Raw genomic sequence first — 17,635 nt, forward strand, 5'->3', positions numbered from 1 at the left:
TTGAACACTCGCAGTGAAAACACATTAAAAAGACGACTTTGTCAACGCTTTTGAAAAGGCACTTTCGTTTTCTTTTTTATCATAAATGTAACGATTACCTACATGCATATTGACTGGGTTATGCGTTTAAAAGTACGTGTAAACATGTTGTTGCACTAGCATCAACATCCTTTATATTGTTGAACATTTGCTTTACTTCATATGTATGTATTAGATTGTCACTAAATGATGTAATGTAAACAAAAGGAGGGAATCTCTCACGGAGTATAAACATCATGTCTGTCTTAGCATTTCATTAAAGGACAGCAGGCTATTTTGATGAGTTATATGGTAATTGATGAATCGAGGCCATTAACAAGCGCTTAGAATCAGGCGAGGAGGTGTTGCTCATACCATCTTTGCACAAGGTTGATTTACCGTTAGTTTTACATGTAAGGTAGTTATTTCGACATGCAAAGTACGATGTATTGGTTGCCTACTTTATATCGTGTAGTTATGAAGTAGTACTGAATAGTAGGGGTGTATGTTTAAACTGAGGAATTGAACTCAATTGTTGAAGGACATGAGGTATTTAGTTGATTTTGTGAGGATTAACGATAATTAACGATCATGTAAAATTCAACTATAGCTCACAAAATTCACCTTATGTATGACAAAAATCAAAGGCGCAAGGACTAACTCCGGAACAAGATTTTCAGAGTTTATCGGCGAGAATTTTTACTTTTTAAGTATAGATACTGTGTCCTATATCTTAATTGTTTTATCTTAATATTGAATTCCTAATCCGAAAATGTAAATCTCGTATTTTGAATGAGCCTTTGGGGTTTCGTAGACATCTGCCTTCAGAATAAGCTTTAACACCCCCTCCCATTGGGCAAGGGATTTTCCAATTTGGTTCGCATCGTGTTTTGATGAATTGTGGGACGTCTGGAGGCATCCATAGGCTGTTGTTTAAGACCTCGGCCCTGCTTGAGCTAGTATGAAGACTGGCAATATGTTTCTTCAGAATTTTGCTTTACAGAAAGGGTAGTATGTAGTTAATACATTGGAGTAGGGGTTGATATTATTTGTCGTGTTTTGGCATCTCACCGATAGCTGTTTCAACTTTTGGGGATTCCAAAGCCTCTCTTGCACAAATAGTTTTTATGATTGGTACTCTGTTTTTGATAAAGAGCAGGAGTGGAGCAGATTTATCGGACTCTGGTAGGTAAATATATAGGTAGGAGTCAATGGGTTTGGTATGAAGACTAAACTCGACATTTCTGTCAACAATCTGAGACGTTATATCTAGAATGATGTTTATTGCTTAGTCAAATGTAGTTACCAATGTCTCTGTTACTTTCAGCCTAATCCATGTCAATATCGTCAATGTATCATAGCCAATTAAGTTGTTTCATTGGTGCTCCCATTAGCAGGCTGCGATAAAATCTTTCGTTTAGAATGTTGACTTAAACATGAGCAATTTTGGTGCCCATGGCCATGCCACGTGTTTGGATGCAATGTTCCCCGTAGACGGGAAAGTTATTAAACATGAGAACAAGTTCTAGGAGCCTAACCAACGATTCAGCTGAAGGTGTCTTAATGCACCCCAGATTCCAGATTTTCTACAATATCCATTACCCTCTTTGTGTGAAATGTTGGCATGCAAGGAGGTTATTTCCATTGTCACCAACAATGCAAGGCCGGATATATCAGAAAAGGGAGTCTTTTTTATGTGTTCGGTGGCGTCTTTAATATATGAAGGGAAATCTTCTACACGCTGGTAGATATGGAAGTATAAATCAATGAATTTAGACATTCCTCCGTAAGATGTCTGATGTCACTTACAATAGGTTCTTTGTGGATTTTTTGGGCAACAGAACAGAGTGCATCATAAACGTAGTGTTCTATTTCCTCATCTTCGTACGTTTTGTTGAGGGTTTCAAAAATGAGGGCTGAAAATTCCTTGACATCAATCACTGTTCGGTATTCTTAGTTTTTCCTATAATTGTGACCAAATCACATTTGGTTCACCTATTTAGTCATAAAGAAAAGCATTCCGTACCTGAAAATTTAGATGTATTGTTCAAAAACAAAAATCCTCAGGACACATTTAACACCTGGCAGTGTACGAAAAATATCAATCTTGAAAGAATCATTTCATTTTTGAAATGTGGCTAGTCTAATTGCTTAAAACGTATCCAGAGCAATATGAGTGTTGGGTTATGGTACACGATGTAACGAGATTGCATTAAGTGTTCTTGTTTTGGTTTTTGTTCATAGAAAGCGTTATATAGCTTTAATCAAGGAAGGAAATAGTTGTATAAATTCCAACTACAGCTTTGCAATTCTACATGAGATGTGGCGAAAATGAATTGGGTACTAAGGTTTGCACTTATGACTTTTTATTTCTTTGGTGCAGATTCCAGAGGACTGTGTGATAACAGGTATACAATGGAATATCTAGACAATATCTATATTACGAGTTTTGATATTTGGTTTATCGATATTTACTGGAAATAAGTTATTCGGTTTCAAACGTAGTTCAGACCGAAAGTGCGTTTTGAAAAACGGGCGTGTGATAAAGCTAATGCTGTATCTCACAAGCATAATACACCACATGTATGAGATAAAGCAAGATATGTGATTTTCACGTCAAAATTATAGAACACAAGTTCAATTTGTAAAACAAATCTTTTGACCATCTGACAGAGACAATGGATGTTGTTCGGGCTAAGTGTAGAACGATACATTATACACATGTAACAACATACTGCATCATACATGTTGGGTATTGTGAGGTTTGTTATTGCGTGAACCTTGAGGTCCACGAAGGAAATACGCGAGGTTGAACTTGTTACTATTGGGAAAAGTCATATTGAGCATGTAGAAGCGTATCTTTTCACCGGAGCCAATCAGAACATCAATCGGCCTTTTCCGTCAAATCAATACAAAAATTCTTGACTTGACGGAAAATGCCAAGCGTTATCCCGATTGCATAGGAACATGATGTCGCATCCTCTAATCATAAACAGGGTAGCACGTGACCATGCATGTGGGGAGTGCATTGCTATTTTAATCGGATATGCTTCGATAGAAACGATAAATGGGATATTGTTTAAAAATTGTATATGAATTCCTTACAAAATTTAACTGTAATACAGGAAGGAAATATTTGCATCAGTTCAAATTGTAGTTAATCATTTTACGATAGACGTGAGGAAAATGTACTGGTCGCTCAGATTCGTCATTGTGGTTTTTAATATCTTTGTTGCAGATTGTAGAAGACTCTGTGAAAATAGGTATCAAAAGGGATGTTTCAATATCGAAAGAAATATCGTTGATGTTCACTCTTGTAACGATGAAATGTCTTGTTCAGATTTTCAAATTAATCTTTTATCTATCTGATAGAGAGCATGGATGTTGTTCAGGTCAAGTGTGGAACGAAACGCTGGAAATATGTACAGGTAAAATACACTTTATCACAGACATTTTAAAAATCATCTGAATAGAAGTTATATATAATAGCATGCATGTATTAAATATACATGATTGCATTAATGCTCTCATTGCAAATTATATGGATAGACATATAACAATACACACGTTATTAAAGTATTAATTGTGGTTTGTTATTCAAAAGCATAATTCTGTGTTTGTTCTACAAAGTTGCATATTGATATATCTTTCCATAACGAAGTGGAAAACCAATAAAACCATATATTCGTAGCTGTCGGCGCACAAACTCCGTCTTCATTCGTGACGTTCTTTACCTTCAGGGTCTCTTGGCCTTTATTTTCTTTCTTGTTTTTTTTTTTGGGGGGGGGTGTTCCATCTACGGTTCTGATGCCATTCCCACCACACATACAATGTGTCTTTTTAAAACAATTATGCCCTACTAACATCCCGGTGATCTGATGCGATTTTGATACCCCAATTTGTTTGAGTGCAGTGGAGTTCAAACCATGATCAACACAATATGCTATGATTTCTCGTGAACCATGAATGTTGTTGCGCAAATTTCATTAAAGGTACGTTTACAAATATCATCACTTCTCCGAGGTTTGTGACGTCTTGCAGTTGCTAGTATATTACGGAGAAAACAACACTGATTCCATTGATATAAGATATAATGTAATATGTATATCATACCGATTGTTAGGACGTTCTTGGCACGCTAATTGTGACTATGGATAGCTCCGTTTACCTGATCAAGAGATGTGGCTCACGTTGGGTGCGACATGTCGACAGGGAATAATTATTGCTTTGAGGCACCTGATTCCATCTTTGGTATATCCAGGGCCCATCTTCGTCCAAGGAGTTATGATATTGATCACTGTTCGGTATATTCACCTTTTATTTAATCTGAAAGCATTTGCATTCATCTAATTCAGTGATACAAAGAAAATACCCACTTATTTTGTACGTGCGCCAACAATGCATACACATCTCGTTTAATTTAGTAGCATACCATTTATCTCTTTTATTACGTATTTCAAATTTTATATTTTTGTTTAGAGTAAGGATACATTTTCTCTTGTAAAATATATTTTCGATTCGATGCGTATTTCGAAAATGCTTAGCATTGTTTACGAATTTTCGGGACAGCCCTCATACTTTCACTATGCTTTGCTTAAAGAATACTTTTAAAAGAGCTCGCAATCCTTGATGAGACCTAAGATTAGATAACGTTTATGTGGGATAATATGTATGTAATATCTGCTTAGCAATAAACCATTCTTACCTACTATACTAAAGGAATCACGGCGGATGTAACCGGTTGGCAGGGAATGCTTACTCCTCCAAAGCACCCGACCCACCTCTAGTATGCCCAAGGGTTCATATTTGTCCTACTCTTAATTTTATATTAATTATAGGAGTTATGAAATCGATCTCTGTACGTAATATTCACCTCGTCGTATTTACATATGTATATGTCAACTGCTTTGATACGCAAACACAGTTTTTATTAGACAAATTTAGGTTCTTGACACACACGTTATGTTATAGGGATTTCAACAGTCTCCCTTGATGTCAGTATTTCACTTTTAATTTTTTTTTTTACAATAATATATATGCAAATACAACCAACCAAAGGGTCGAATGTTGTTTGGAGTTTATCGTACCAATTGTCAGGCCGTTCTTTGAATACTAATTTTGACTACAGGTTACTCCATTTACCTGATCAAGCTATAAGTTTGAAGGCGTATATGACCTGTCAACAGGGGATGCTTATTCCTCAGAGATACCTGACCCCACCTCTGGTGTTTCCATGAACCCGTATTTCCCATTCATTCACCATTTGTTTTCTTTGCGGAATTTGCGTGGTTTGTCGCTGATCGTTGCCTTCGTTCTTTTGTGTAAAGTATTTCTACTTGCCTTGAGGGGAAAGACGCTTCTAGGGTTTGTCTGAATGTTCGTGTCATTTTAATGCTATATAATTTTCTGTATTTCACCCTGTATCCCCTTCATGAATTCAACATTTTAAGCATTTTGTTTTTAAATACAATGCTATCTCTATCATTTTAATTCACGTAAACATATTGATCTAGTCGAATACCTTTTTTAACTTCTTCTTTCATTATTATATTTTCTACCTCTTCATATTTGTTTATTGCTTAACTCGTTTTTATTGGTTGAACTGCCTTAATTCAATATCTCCAGTGCAAAGTAAGTGAATGACTCACCTTGATTACTTTCGGCTTTGAAGTTCGACATTGCATTTTCTAGTCGTACAATTATTGTATTGTTTCGCCCTGGAGATTTGATCTTGATATTAAGTCGTGTCATTTAGTATTGTAGGATTTTTTTTCACGTAAAACAGTTATCTGTTCAATTCACTCTTTGGTTGGCTCGCTTTATTTGATTAATTCAGTGTTAAATATTATTTGATGTACGACTTATCTTAAAAGTCTCATATCAGTTGTGACCAGTCTACAGGGAGTGTTTTGACCTTCTAGACACCCTAGACCATATCTGACATGACAAGGGCTCCGTGTTCGCCCCTCTCTTAAATTTCTTTCTTTTGTTTTTATTTTATTTTCTATTTATTAGATTAATCACTGTTCATTATCTTCACTTGTTCTTTCAATAAACGAAGTAATAATTCATGTAAGGATAAATCTGAAATTTTCTGCATAACAACGTGTCTACTATCTATCATACACAATCAAATTTCATAAATTGTTAAAGTTTTCGAACTGGAGCGAGGTACCTAAAATTACAAAAACAAAAGGTTTATCTTATCCCGATTGTAGCTTTCATACAATGCAATACATTGATAAACACTGAAATGAACACAGACATACAAATAATACGGAACACAATTTTAGCAATTACGTTTCAAATTGGTGGTTGTACAACTTTATTTATCAAGGATTATATATGATGTAAAACTTGTACGGTAACAATTTTGATGCACCAGATGCGCATTTCGGGAAATAATGTCTCTTCAGTGATGCTCAACCGAAATGTTTGAAATCCGAAATAACTATGAAGTTTTAGAGGTATTTTAGGGGGAGTGGAGTCAAATTCATCTAAGGATAAGAACTATGCGTGAGGGAGATAATCCTTAATTTTGAAATGAATTTCTAAATTTATAACAGCAATCAAATATACATCCGTATTTTTAATCTAGTAACGAACTACTTCGCTACTGGGCTGTAGAGACCCTCGGGGACTAACAGTCCACCAGCAGAGGACTCGATCCAGGGGTCATAATGTAAAACTTATACGGTACCAATTTTGATGCACCAGATGCGCATTTCGACAAATAATGTCTCTTCAGTGATACTCAACCGAAATGTTTGAAATCTGAAATAACAATGAAGTTTTAGAGCTATTATAGCCAAAAACAGCGTGCCAAAAAAGTGGAGTCAAATTCATCTAAGGATAGGAGCTATGCATGAGGGAGATAATCCTTAATTTGGAAATGAATTTCTAAATTTTATAACAGCAATTAAATATACATCCGTATTTTCAAGCTAGTAAGGAAGTACTTAGCGACTGGGCTGTAGAGACCCTCGGGGATATGTTTCAAATTAATTAGTTAGACAATAAAACAATATTCACCCATCGTTGTAATTTCAAAGTGCATTGGTATATTTGGTTTTACTCGAGAAACTTGCAAGGTTTTTGTTTCTTTCTGTATTGTACTTTCTTCATTTTAATTCATTATGATATATTTTTTGCTTTTGTTGTTTTTATTTCCTTCAGCTATGTATACTTCCTATTTTTTAGATTGTACAGCAGGATACACAGGCAGGTTCTGCGATATCAGATGTCAATATCCTTACTATGGAATGCAGTGTCTTCTAACGTGTAATCCTCCCCACAGTAGAGACCACTATGATTTCAAAACAGGGTGTGTTCACAAAGGTAACACTCGCTCATCATAAATAACTCGTCATCAAGAGGTCAAGAGTTTGAGCCCCGCTTGTGCCATGGCTGCGTAAAACCTAAGGTCGATAGTGATTGCCCCATCGCCAAAATCTCGGCATTTAGAAGTGAGAATTAAGGGTCTTTCGGATATGAACTTGAGGAAGGAGGTGCCGTGTAGCGCGAAGTGTTGGCACATTAAAGATTTCTCATTGTTCCGGCAGTATACACCAAGCATAAGTACATGTACCTTACGTCTCAATATGAGTGAAAAATCAAACATCAATTAGAGACCCTCATATACTACACATATAGCATCGGCAAAGCAGAAAGCGTATTTTGTATAAAAAACATCATTGTGAATTGGCGTTTCTATTTTCAGAATTCACAGTACTCTTTACATCACCAGCAACGGATTACTCAACGGTAATGCAAAGAACAGACTCAGATAATTCTACGACTAAACCAATAGGTAATTGTGTTCTTATCTAAGCATTATGTTCCTTATTTTGATGGGGACCTGTATTTATGCAATGTATGATACCATGCATACAACGGAATATATTGGGTCAAATGCTGTCTGACGTGTTTCATACCGATTGTTAAGCCGTTCTTGGCACACTGATTTGACTGCGGATAACTCCGTTTACCTGATCAGGATATGGGGCTCACGGCGGGTGTGACCGGTCAACAGGGGATGCTTACTCCTCCTAGGCACCTGATCCCACCTCTGGTGTGTCCAGGGGTCCGTGTTTGCCCAACTATATATTTTGTATTGCTTGTAGGAGTTATGAGATTGATCACTGTTCGTTATTTTCACCTTGCATACACACGCGTAGAAAAAAATATATGTACTCTAAAATAAGCACATATACACTAGTCAGTAATTAAAGACAATTTTATGTCTATTGTTTGAAAATGATAGTATTGTACCCATCAATTTCTGGCAAGGGGACAATGATTCAACATACCACTATTTCAAATCTCTTGAGCTCTTTTTGTGCTCAGTATCAACGATTTGTATTATGTATGTATCAATATATTACACATCCATTTTATCATTGGTTTAATAGTAATTGAAGTATAACATTACATTGCATCACATTTTCGATAAAAACACGAACCATCTCTATATTGTGGAATGTGGGAATAAAGTATCAATGTATATGTTGTTTGTCATAGTTGGGTAAGGAAATCAGTGGAAGGATTTGGAATACTTTCGGCATTCACTAATGATACAATCACTCCGTACTTCCATTGTATCCTCGTCATACAAACCACATCGAACTGCTTCCTTCGATAACTTGTAATTTAATGGTCGTCAAATGCATGCAAGCTTGGTAAGTCTTACTTATACAGAGCTCCATTACATGTGCATGTTACATTGCCATCAGTCACATGAACCTTACTTGTCGGGCGGAATTCTTTGTCTTTATAATAATCAATCGGGATAAAGAAACTTTGCTTCAACTGGTATCGTTGTGACCTCTACTCATGATATGGAGGATGCCATTTCATTTATTTTATTTCAATATTTTATTCATTTGTTACTTTAGATCTCATACATTTTTTTAATATTTATATCAGATCTCTTTTTTTAAACTGTTATACTTTCATTAAGGATGTATGGGACTGACATCAGAGTAATTAAAAAATCCTAAAAATGAGTGAAATAGATAGTATTGTACTCATTTTATCGAAAAAAGACATTTTTTAGATAGGTTCGTGAGTTCGTTTCCATGGGAACGAACATCAAAGATACCCTTGCTGGAGACATTATAATTGACTGAAATTTACTATTTGTCTAAAAGGGGGTATGGAACTGACATCAGAGCAGTGAAAAAATTCCTAAAGTGATTAAAATAATTAGCATTAGTTTTAATTTAACAGAAAAATTCATTTCTAAATAGGTCTTTGAGTTCGTTACCATGGTAACCATCATCAAACATATCCTTGCTGGAGACATCATATCTAGAACCTGTAGAGAACCCGGAAGTGTATGGCTGACATCAGAATAATTAAAAAATTCTAAAATTGAATGAAATGGATAGCATTATATTTATTTTATCAGAAAAAGACATTTTTGACATAGGTCCGTGAGTTCGTTTCCATGGTAACCGTCATCAAACATATCCTTGCTGGAGACATCATGTTCAAAACCTGTAAACAAAAAATGGAAAGGTATGACTGACATGAGAATAATTAAAAAATTCTAAAATTAAGTGAAATGGATAGCATTATGTCTATTCTATCAGAAAATGACATTTTTGACATAGGTCTGTGAGATCGTTCCCATGGTAACCATCATCAAACATATCCTTGCTGGAGACATCATATTTAAAACCTGTAGAGAACCCGGAAGTGTATGGCTGACATCAGAATAATTAAAAAAATCTAAAATTAAGTGAAATGGATAGCATTATGTCTATTCTATCAGAAAAAGACATTTTTGACATAGGTCTGTGAGATCGTTCCCATGGTAACCATCATCAAACATATCCTTGCTGGAGACATCATATTTAAAACCTGTAGAGAACCCGGAAGTGTATGGCTGACATCAGAATAATTAAAAAAATCTAAAATTAAGTGAAATGGATAGCATTATGTCTATTCTATCAGAAAATGACATTTTTGACATAGGTCTGTGAGTTCGTTACCATGGTAACCATCATCAAACATATCCTTGCTGGAGACATCATGTTCAAAACCTGTAAAAAAAAAACCACCAAAAAACGGAAGGGTATGACTAATTTAAAAATTCTAAAATTGATTGAAATGGGTACCACTATATTTAATTTACCAAAAAAAACCACCTGTTTTGACATACATGTTGGTCTGTGAGTTCGTTTCCATGGTAACAATCGTCAAACATATCCATACTAGAGACATTATATTCAAAACCTGTGAAAAATACACGTGTAAGGTTGACATCAGAATAATTAAAAAATTCCAAAAATTACGTGAAATGGATAGCATTATATATATTTACTATCAAATAAATATATATATCAAATATAATAAATATTTATATATAATTATTGCTTTATGAAGGAGCTTTTTAAAGATTTGTTCCCTATATATTCAGATATAAAACGTTGATCCCCTATTGTAGCCCCGGGCATCCTACCCCCCAGGAGCCATGGTTTCAACAAACTTTAATCTACACTATGTCAGGAAGCTGCCATGAACATTTGAACTTTCCTTGCCCAGCAGTTCTTGAGAATATTTTTAATTGACCCCTCCCTATTTTTGTAATTATCTCTTTTATACCTTTAAAGGTAGCATGGCCCTTCATTGCATGAAATTGGCCTGCTTGTTCTGGAAGTATTGTACTGGAGATTGATTGATTGAATATTGTTTTACGTCCCTCTCGAGAATATTTCACTCATATGGAGATGTCACCCATGCCGGTGAAGGGCTGCAAAATTTAGGCCTATGCTCGGTGCTTAGGGCCATTGAGCAGGGAGGGATCTATCTCGTGCCACATCTGCTGTGACACGGGACCTCGGTTTTTGCAGTCTCATCCGAAGGACTGCCCCATTTAGTCGCCTCTTGCGACAAGCAAGAGGGTACTGAGGATCTATTCCAACACAGATCCCCACAGGATTTTTGTGGAGAATTTTGTATAAATTTGTCAATATATATCTACTATTTCGCTATTATCTCCCCTTGGAGCAGGGTGTTACCCTTCATTTCATCAGACGTAACTTGCCTTAACCCAAGGATGCTTTTTGACAAGTTTGTTTGAAATTGGCCAAGTGGTTCTGGAGAAGAAGTCGAAAATGTGAGAAGTTTACAGACAGTCAGACGATAGACAATGGGTGATCAGAAATGCTCACTTGAGCTAAAAATGAGCTGCATTTCTTTATAAAATCATATCAAAGATAAAAATTCTGCAATCTAAAGTAAAATCAAAATTCCATTTGTAACTAGTTCTAATTGTAACTGGGACCATTACATATGTTCCCCAAACCAGTTAAAAAGTAAAGTCATTGTAAACCTATAGCAAAAATCATTTTATTTTAGCCTTTAATTACATGTAGTACGTTTACTATGATTTACTATGGTCATTTCAGTGCAAAGAAATAAAAGAAAGCAATGCACTTGCATACATGCACACACGAGTATGATTCCGTACTTTTGTTGATGTCATTCTAGTACAGGCCTTTCTATCATATACCCACAGAAAGAATTTCTTAATGTTTGCATCAAGTACAAGAAAGTTATAGTGATTTTAAAATCATCCAATCAGAAATCAGCACACGTCCGTGCACGTGCTGACCAGTAATTTTAACCACACCAATTTGTAAGGAGTACCAAGACACACCTAAAACCTCAAAATCAAAAGAATTTGATGAAAAACCAAAACATTATCGTCCTTCAAAAAATTAACTTTTGAAATATGATGCATGTGCATGCACGTTTGCGTTGGCATTTTTTGTTACACCAATATATAGATACACAAATCATCTACTTATGAAGTGAATATCAACTCATTCGCTTCATTAATAAGAGAGTTACAGATGTTTTAGTACATGTATTATCCAATCAAAAAGAAGCGCACGTGCATGCGCGTGCAGATTGGTAATTTTGACAATGCAGATCAGTTAAGGATCTCAATATCTACCTATAATATGAATATCAAACCATTTGAATAAGCAACAAAAAAGTTACACTGATTACAAAATTCGTGTACGAAAAATGTGATGCATGTGCATGCACACGCGTGCAGACAACACAACTATCATTTTGCGTATATACAAATGATATACTATCATCCTAACAAGGTTTCATGTTGATTCCTTGTGAATTCTGATTTTCAATTTTTTTGTACCAAAATTGCAATGCACGTACGTGCGCGTACATGCGCATGCAGACAAATTACTATTGTTTAGTTTTGTGTTTGCATCCCACACTCTTCCATGTTTCTTTCCTGTGGGTGCATTGTTCAAATATTGACAACATGTATTTGAACAATTTTAGGTATCTATTAAAAGAATCAATAAATTATATACATGTAGTTGTGTATGTATAACTTAAAATAAGACATAAAATCGTAATGAAGTATGTGCCCCTATGATATATATTAATAGAATAAATAAACAATATTAAATTTTACAATGAATATCATAAGTATTCAAGATTATTACTTTAGAGGTTATTTTGTATGCAGGGTCCTGTATAAAAACTTATTACTAAGTATAAATTTTGTAGTAAGTTTTCTGGTTATTGGGTCAATGGCAGAGTCAACATAGAGAATTTGATCCATGGTTGTTGAGTGTCCATCATGTTTAGGGGCGAAATCAAAAGACCAATGTCAGGAAAAAATTTTAAATTCAAATAGTTAGGGGGCCTCAGGGGGAGTAAAAACTCAAATAAGTTTTTGTCATCCAACATCGATTTCACTTTAGTGGAAAAAAGACAAGTGGCTGTTAAAAACCACATAATAATATATTACATTTTACCGGTAATGAACATTAAATATTTTAAATGTACACTTTAATTTGTGAATAAACAGAAGTAAAAGTATAACAGTATTATTTATACTCGCATGTTTTGTAACACGTATACGGTACCAATTTTGATGTGAATTTAGTTTTTTGTCAGACATTGAACTTTTGATTTCGCCATCGCCCCTTAACGTGTTAAATGATTTAAGAATTCCTCTCAAAACTTAGAGGTACACTTGCATCAAATATTTGATGTGTGTCTTGCCCAAACTGCATTTAGTATTAGGACTAACTTATTGACAGGTGCAATTATATAAACCTAGATACATTGTACCTTAATGATAGCCAATAGCATATGATATAATGAAAAAGAGCCAAATTAATTCACTGAATATAACTTTCAATTAAGCTCAATAAAACAATTAGTTAAGGGTACAAATTCAATATATGTGAAACAATAATGGACTTTCAATATTTTGATATAGTCTGTTAAATTGTGATATTGATTTATTACAGTTGAAAAATCAAAGGGTCTTATAAAAGTTACTATATTCACATCAAATACAAAATAATATGTATTAGTAAATAGTTCGAAATAGTTTCAATTTAAATTTTACATAATATCTCTTATTTAGAGAATTCAGAAAATCAAGTATTTTAATAAAAAGACCAGAAGGATATGAAAAGTTAAAAGCCTACCATTATATATTTATTTGCAAGAGTTATGTATTTGCATCAAAATATCTGTATCTATGATGTAACCCATGTTTCTTTTTTATGCACAAGTAACTTATTTTGGTGAGTGTATACTTATTCATGGTGGGCAGTATATACATGTAGGTATGTATGCATTTAAAAAAAACTAGAGTTCCTTGCAAAATTATGCATATATAACAAAAATGTACATATTTATCATAACACCATGCTTGTCATTTTTTCATTATAGGACTTGGGCAATCTTTAATTTGCATATATATTTTAAAAACAAGCACAATATGATATCATGATATCAAATGCCTTGCAGCAAAATTATCCAGCTAGCTTGACAATTCCCAAATATTGTTTACATGAAATAGATATAGAACAATTATATTTTACTCTCACATGGTATGTGTAACACAAAAAAGGTGAATACAACTAGATTTCATCATTGAATCTGTCTACATGGTCTAGCTGACATTTAATAGTGGACACTTTGGCCCGAAGAAACTAGATAATACATTAGGTGAATAGAAAACTAATAATGTTAAATAAATTTCTTTAATGAAGCGTCTTGTTAAAAAAAATATTTAGTGTTGTACATGTATAATAGTAGTGTCATAGTGTTGAAATTGTTGGGCTGAATTTAAACTTAATTGGCAGAAAATACCTAGCATCCATCTTCCTGCATGATCGAAAAAGGCCATGGTTACCTTACAATTTTATTGTAGTCAGCTATCAATTAGTGTATTACTATTCCTTTGTAATAAAATTACTTTTTTTGTTACTCGGGGGGGGGGGGGGGGGGGGTATTTGAATTACTGAACTGAAAAACAATACTGATACATCAATGAACCTCGGCTATTTACATGAAGTGTTAATATTGGGGCCTAAGGAAGCTGAGTAAACAATTCATATTCTTTTTGTTGTTCAACACATTCATGCTGGCATAGAATTGCAGCATACTGTCATGAATGAGTCAACTTTCACATCTTACGCTAGGCCTATAACTCAATGAAAAATAACCTTTGTTTAAATCATAATTCTAAACTCATTTCTATGAAATCTAAAACATTTATCAAAAAACATTTGATCTGCACATAAATTTTATTCATGATTTCAAAAACTTTTAGCAACATTAGATGCAGAAAACATGCATGATTAATGAAATTTATCATTCCATTTCCTTATATTCCTTTGTAAGAGTGGAACACAATCATATAATATGTGTATGGCTGCAATGTTCCGGGGGGGAAATAAGACACTGAAACAAGATACTGGAGATATTTGTGCTGTTAATGGTGTAAAGGTTATTATGAATTGAACCTTAATAAGTGGATGAAAATGATTTCAAAATCAATTATATAGTAAAATAAATAAAAGTTGACCCATTTATGGCATTATGCTGTATATTTTGCACAAAGTGAAAATAAATCAAAGCATGTCCCTGGGTTTGTATAATTTGTATGTGGTGGTAGATTTTTATAGTGTCCTGTCTCTGTTTTCTGTACTGCAAACATCAACTATTAAAGGGAAAAAAAATCTTACTCATCAATTTATGTAAAACCAAAGATCCACCACTGATCTATTGTGTATATCCTAGCTTTATATGACCCCTCCTCCAACAGATATTTAAATTTATAGAAATATATATTAAAACTTGACAAATACTTTAACATATTCATACTCAGATGCAGATGCTTGTATCATACACTTTGTATGTTTGGCTAAATAATTTAGGTTGATCTAGATCTTCAAAGTCTATGAACAATCAGCTGACATTGACAATTTAATAAGCGCCGGTGAATTCATACCCTATTTCAATATTGTTTTCAAGCATCGATTTTCATGGAATTTTTGGGAAGATTTGCACTTGAACAATTTTGTTTTCTTCTTATTTGACGTACGTGCGTACTCGGCATTAATTTATTAACCTGTTAACAGTGATTGACAAACCTGAACACATGTCTTGCGTCTGCGATTGCAAATATAGATGATCCAGCGTCTGGTGTCTTGGTGAGGCAGCTTTCCATCGTCTTCTGTGGGTCAAAAATCCTTGATATAACGCTGGATCGCTTTAGCTGACTGAAATCCGCGTTTCTCCCGCATTTCAATGTTTCAAAAGTCTCACTATGTTTACATTGCCGAAAAGTAATTAAAGTCGTAAAATTTACGCGATTTGTTTTTATTTCGAATATAATAATATTTTTGTCATAGTTTATGTAAAATATATCTATAGAATTAATTGCATTGTAGATATTATCTAACATACACTCAGAATCAAATTGGAGATGCGAACGACATAGGATTTATTTACGTCATTCGGAGTTGCGCGGTAATTTCAAAATCGTCAGTCCCGTACATCCTTAAACCGAATGTCAATGTGAGAAAATGTGTGTGATGTCTCACTTAAGAAATTCGATTCATGCAAAAAACACACCGTGGAGCGTCACCCTTCATTAGCGAAGATGGCACTAAAGTGATATACTATACATTTGTCACAAGTGTGGAAATACAAACTTAACATTATTAACATGTCACAAGGTTGATTGGGTTTTGATAATCATGTATATATATAAAGTCATATACAAGTAATTCGGACGGTTTGTTAAACTATGACAAATAATCAACTTTTACATGACAATAAGCCATCACTGATATCAATCTTAATCCGATACTCATATATTTCCGGTAGCAAGGATGCGTATTCGAATAATTGAAGCAATTATTCGACTCAGATTTGAAACTTCAAAAGTAAAATTATAACAGGTTATTACAAAATGACTAGGATACTTACATTCAAATCAGATAGCATTGATAATTTTGAATTCAAAAAACTAAATGTGTTATAATTGATTATCAGTCTAAAAGTATGTATTTTTGCTGTCGCAGTATACTACTTAAAAAGGTTGAGCATTTTTCAAACATGGATGAGAAGATATGAACGTGCAATCTGAAAGTATGTTAATCAGAACGTCGATAACACAGATATTTTGCCAGACTCCACAAAAAGTACAACACTGATGAGCTCGCTGGAGGGTTCTCTACAACTTTATCTACCGCCAGACACCCGTTGCTGTGCATGGTAGTCTAAGTGAAGATTCCTACGTAGTCCAGTTTTCATCAGTTGCTTACTCCTCCAAGGCACCTGATCCCACCTCTGGTGTGTTCAGGGGTCCGTGTTTGCCCAACTATCTATTTTGTATTGCTTGTAGGAGTTATAAGATTGATCACTGTTCGTTATCTTCACCTTACAAAGTGTGCTCGCGTGTGTGTGTAAATAGATAAGTAAAAAAAAGATTACCAAATCAATTTCGGAGTTAGTTTCTAAATTATGTATATGGATATGTTCTGTAAAATACACTCTATTCCATGAAAGTATATGAACTGAACTGTATCATAACCTACATTATTCAGTGTTGAGCGACCTGTAGATAGGTAACTGTGATCCTGACACTCAGCATATAAAGATGAAGAATAAACAGTGTGCTTCAACATTTTAACATGTTTGACTTTTCGGAAAGTGTGTTCATGGGCATTGTTAACCATAGTTGGTGTATAAAGTATTTTGAGAAGGGGGTCAAGAAATATAAATGAAACGTTGCACGCATTACCGCTTTTCGGGACAGGGGATGAATGCAAATATTTCTCATCACTGTGCACTCTTTCAAAATTATCTCGACTTCTGCGTTGTGGTACAATACGACATGTAGTTGCATTGCACAATAATCATTGCGTTCATTACCAAATAAGATTAAATCACTGCATACCCTCTTCATTGTGAGACGTTAAAAGATGTTGCATTGATTTATTTAGATGTATGCAGGTTAGAACCAAAGTTTGTTGGAGTCGTTTCAGATAAATGTAGTTGTTTATTATTGAAAAAAGGACAATAATTCCGTTTTTATTTATTTCTCTATCAAGTCCACCATGTGATATATTTCTTTTATTTTTTCACAGACATTTTGTAAATGTGTGTAAAGAAACAGTTTTATGAATGTAACAATAAATAATGTCATTTTACTCTTACATAATGTGTTGTACTCGGAAACACATTTTACGTTTCTGATATTAAAGGAAACACACACGTCTTTCCCATAATTCTTTGTAAAATCATCCGAACGTAGCTT

At 34.3% G+C, this 17,635-nt stretch overlaps 1 protein-coding gene and 1 long non-coding RNA gene across 2 annotated transcripts; one reads left to right on the top strand and one right to left on the bottom strand.

Annotated features, from left to right (window-relative positions):
* Positions 1 to 2,349: 2,349 nt before the first annotated feature.
* LOC125677101 (scavenger receptor class F member 2-like) lies at positions 2,350 to 8,970 on the top strand. The gene is made up of 4 exons (XM_056158877.1): positions 2,350 to 2,426; positions 3,391 to 3,446; positions 7,219 to 7,356; positions 7,739 to 8,970. The coding sequence occupies exons 1-4, from the start codon at positions 2,350 to 2,352 to the stop codon at positions 7,846 to 7,848; spliced, it is 381 nt and encodes a 126-aa protein (XP_056014852.1). The 3' UTR covers positions 7,849 to 8,970.
* A 425-nt stretch (positions 8,971 to 9,395) lies between these two features.
* Positions 9,396 to 15,624, bottom strand: LOC125654416 (uncharacterized). The gene is made up of 3 exons (XR_008801216.1): positions 15,462 to 15,624; positions 10,170 to 10,257; positions 9,396 to 9,516 (listed from the first exon to the last, which is right to left on the bottom strand). It is a non-coding gene; the product is annotated as an uncharacterized LOC125654416 (long non-coding RNA).
* Between the last annotated feature and the right edge of the window lie 2,011 nt (positions 15,625 to 17,635).

This window comes from Ostrea edulis, chromosome 3 (assembly GCF_947568905.1).
Source record: "Ostrea edulis chromosome 3, xbOstEdul1.1, whole genome shotgun sequence".
Taxonomy (NCBI): Eukaryota; Metazoa; Mollusca; class Bivalvia; order Ostreida; family Ostreidae; genus Ostrea; species Ostrea edulis.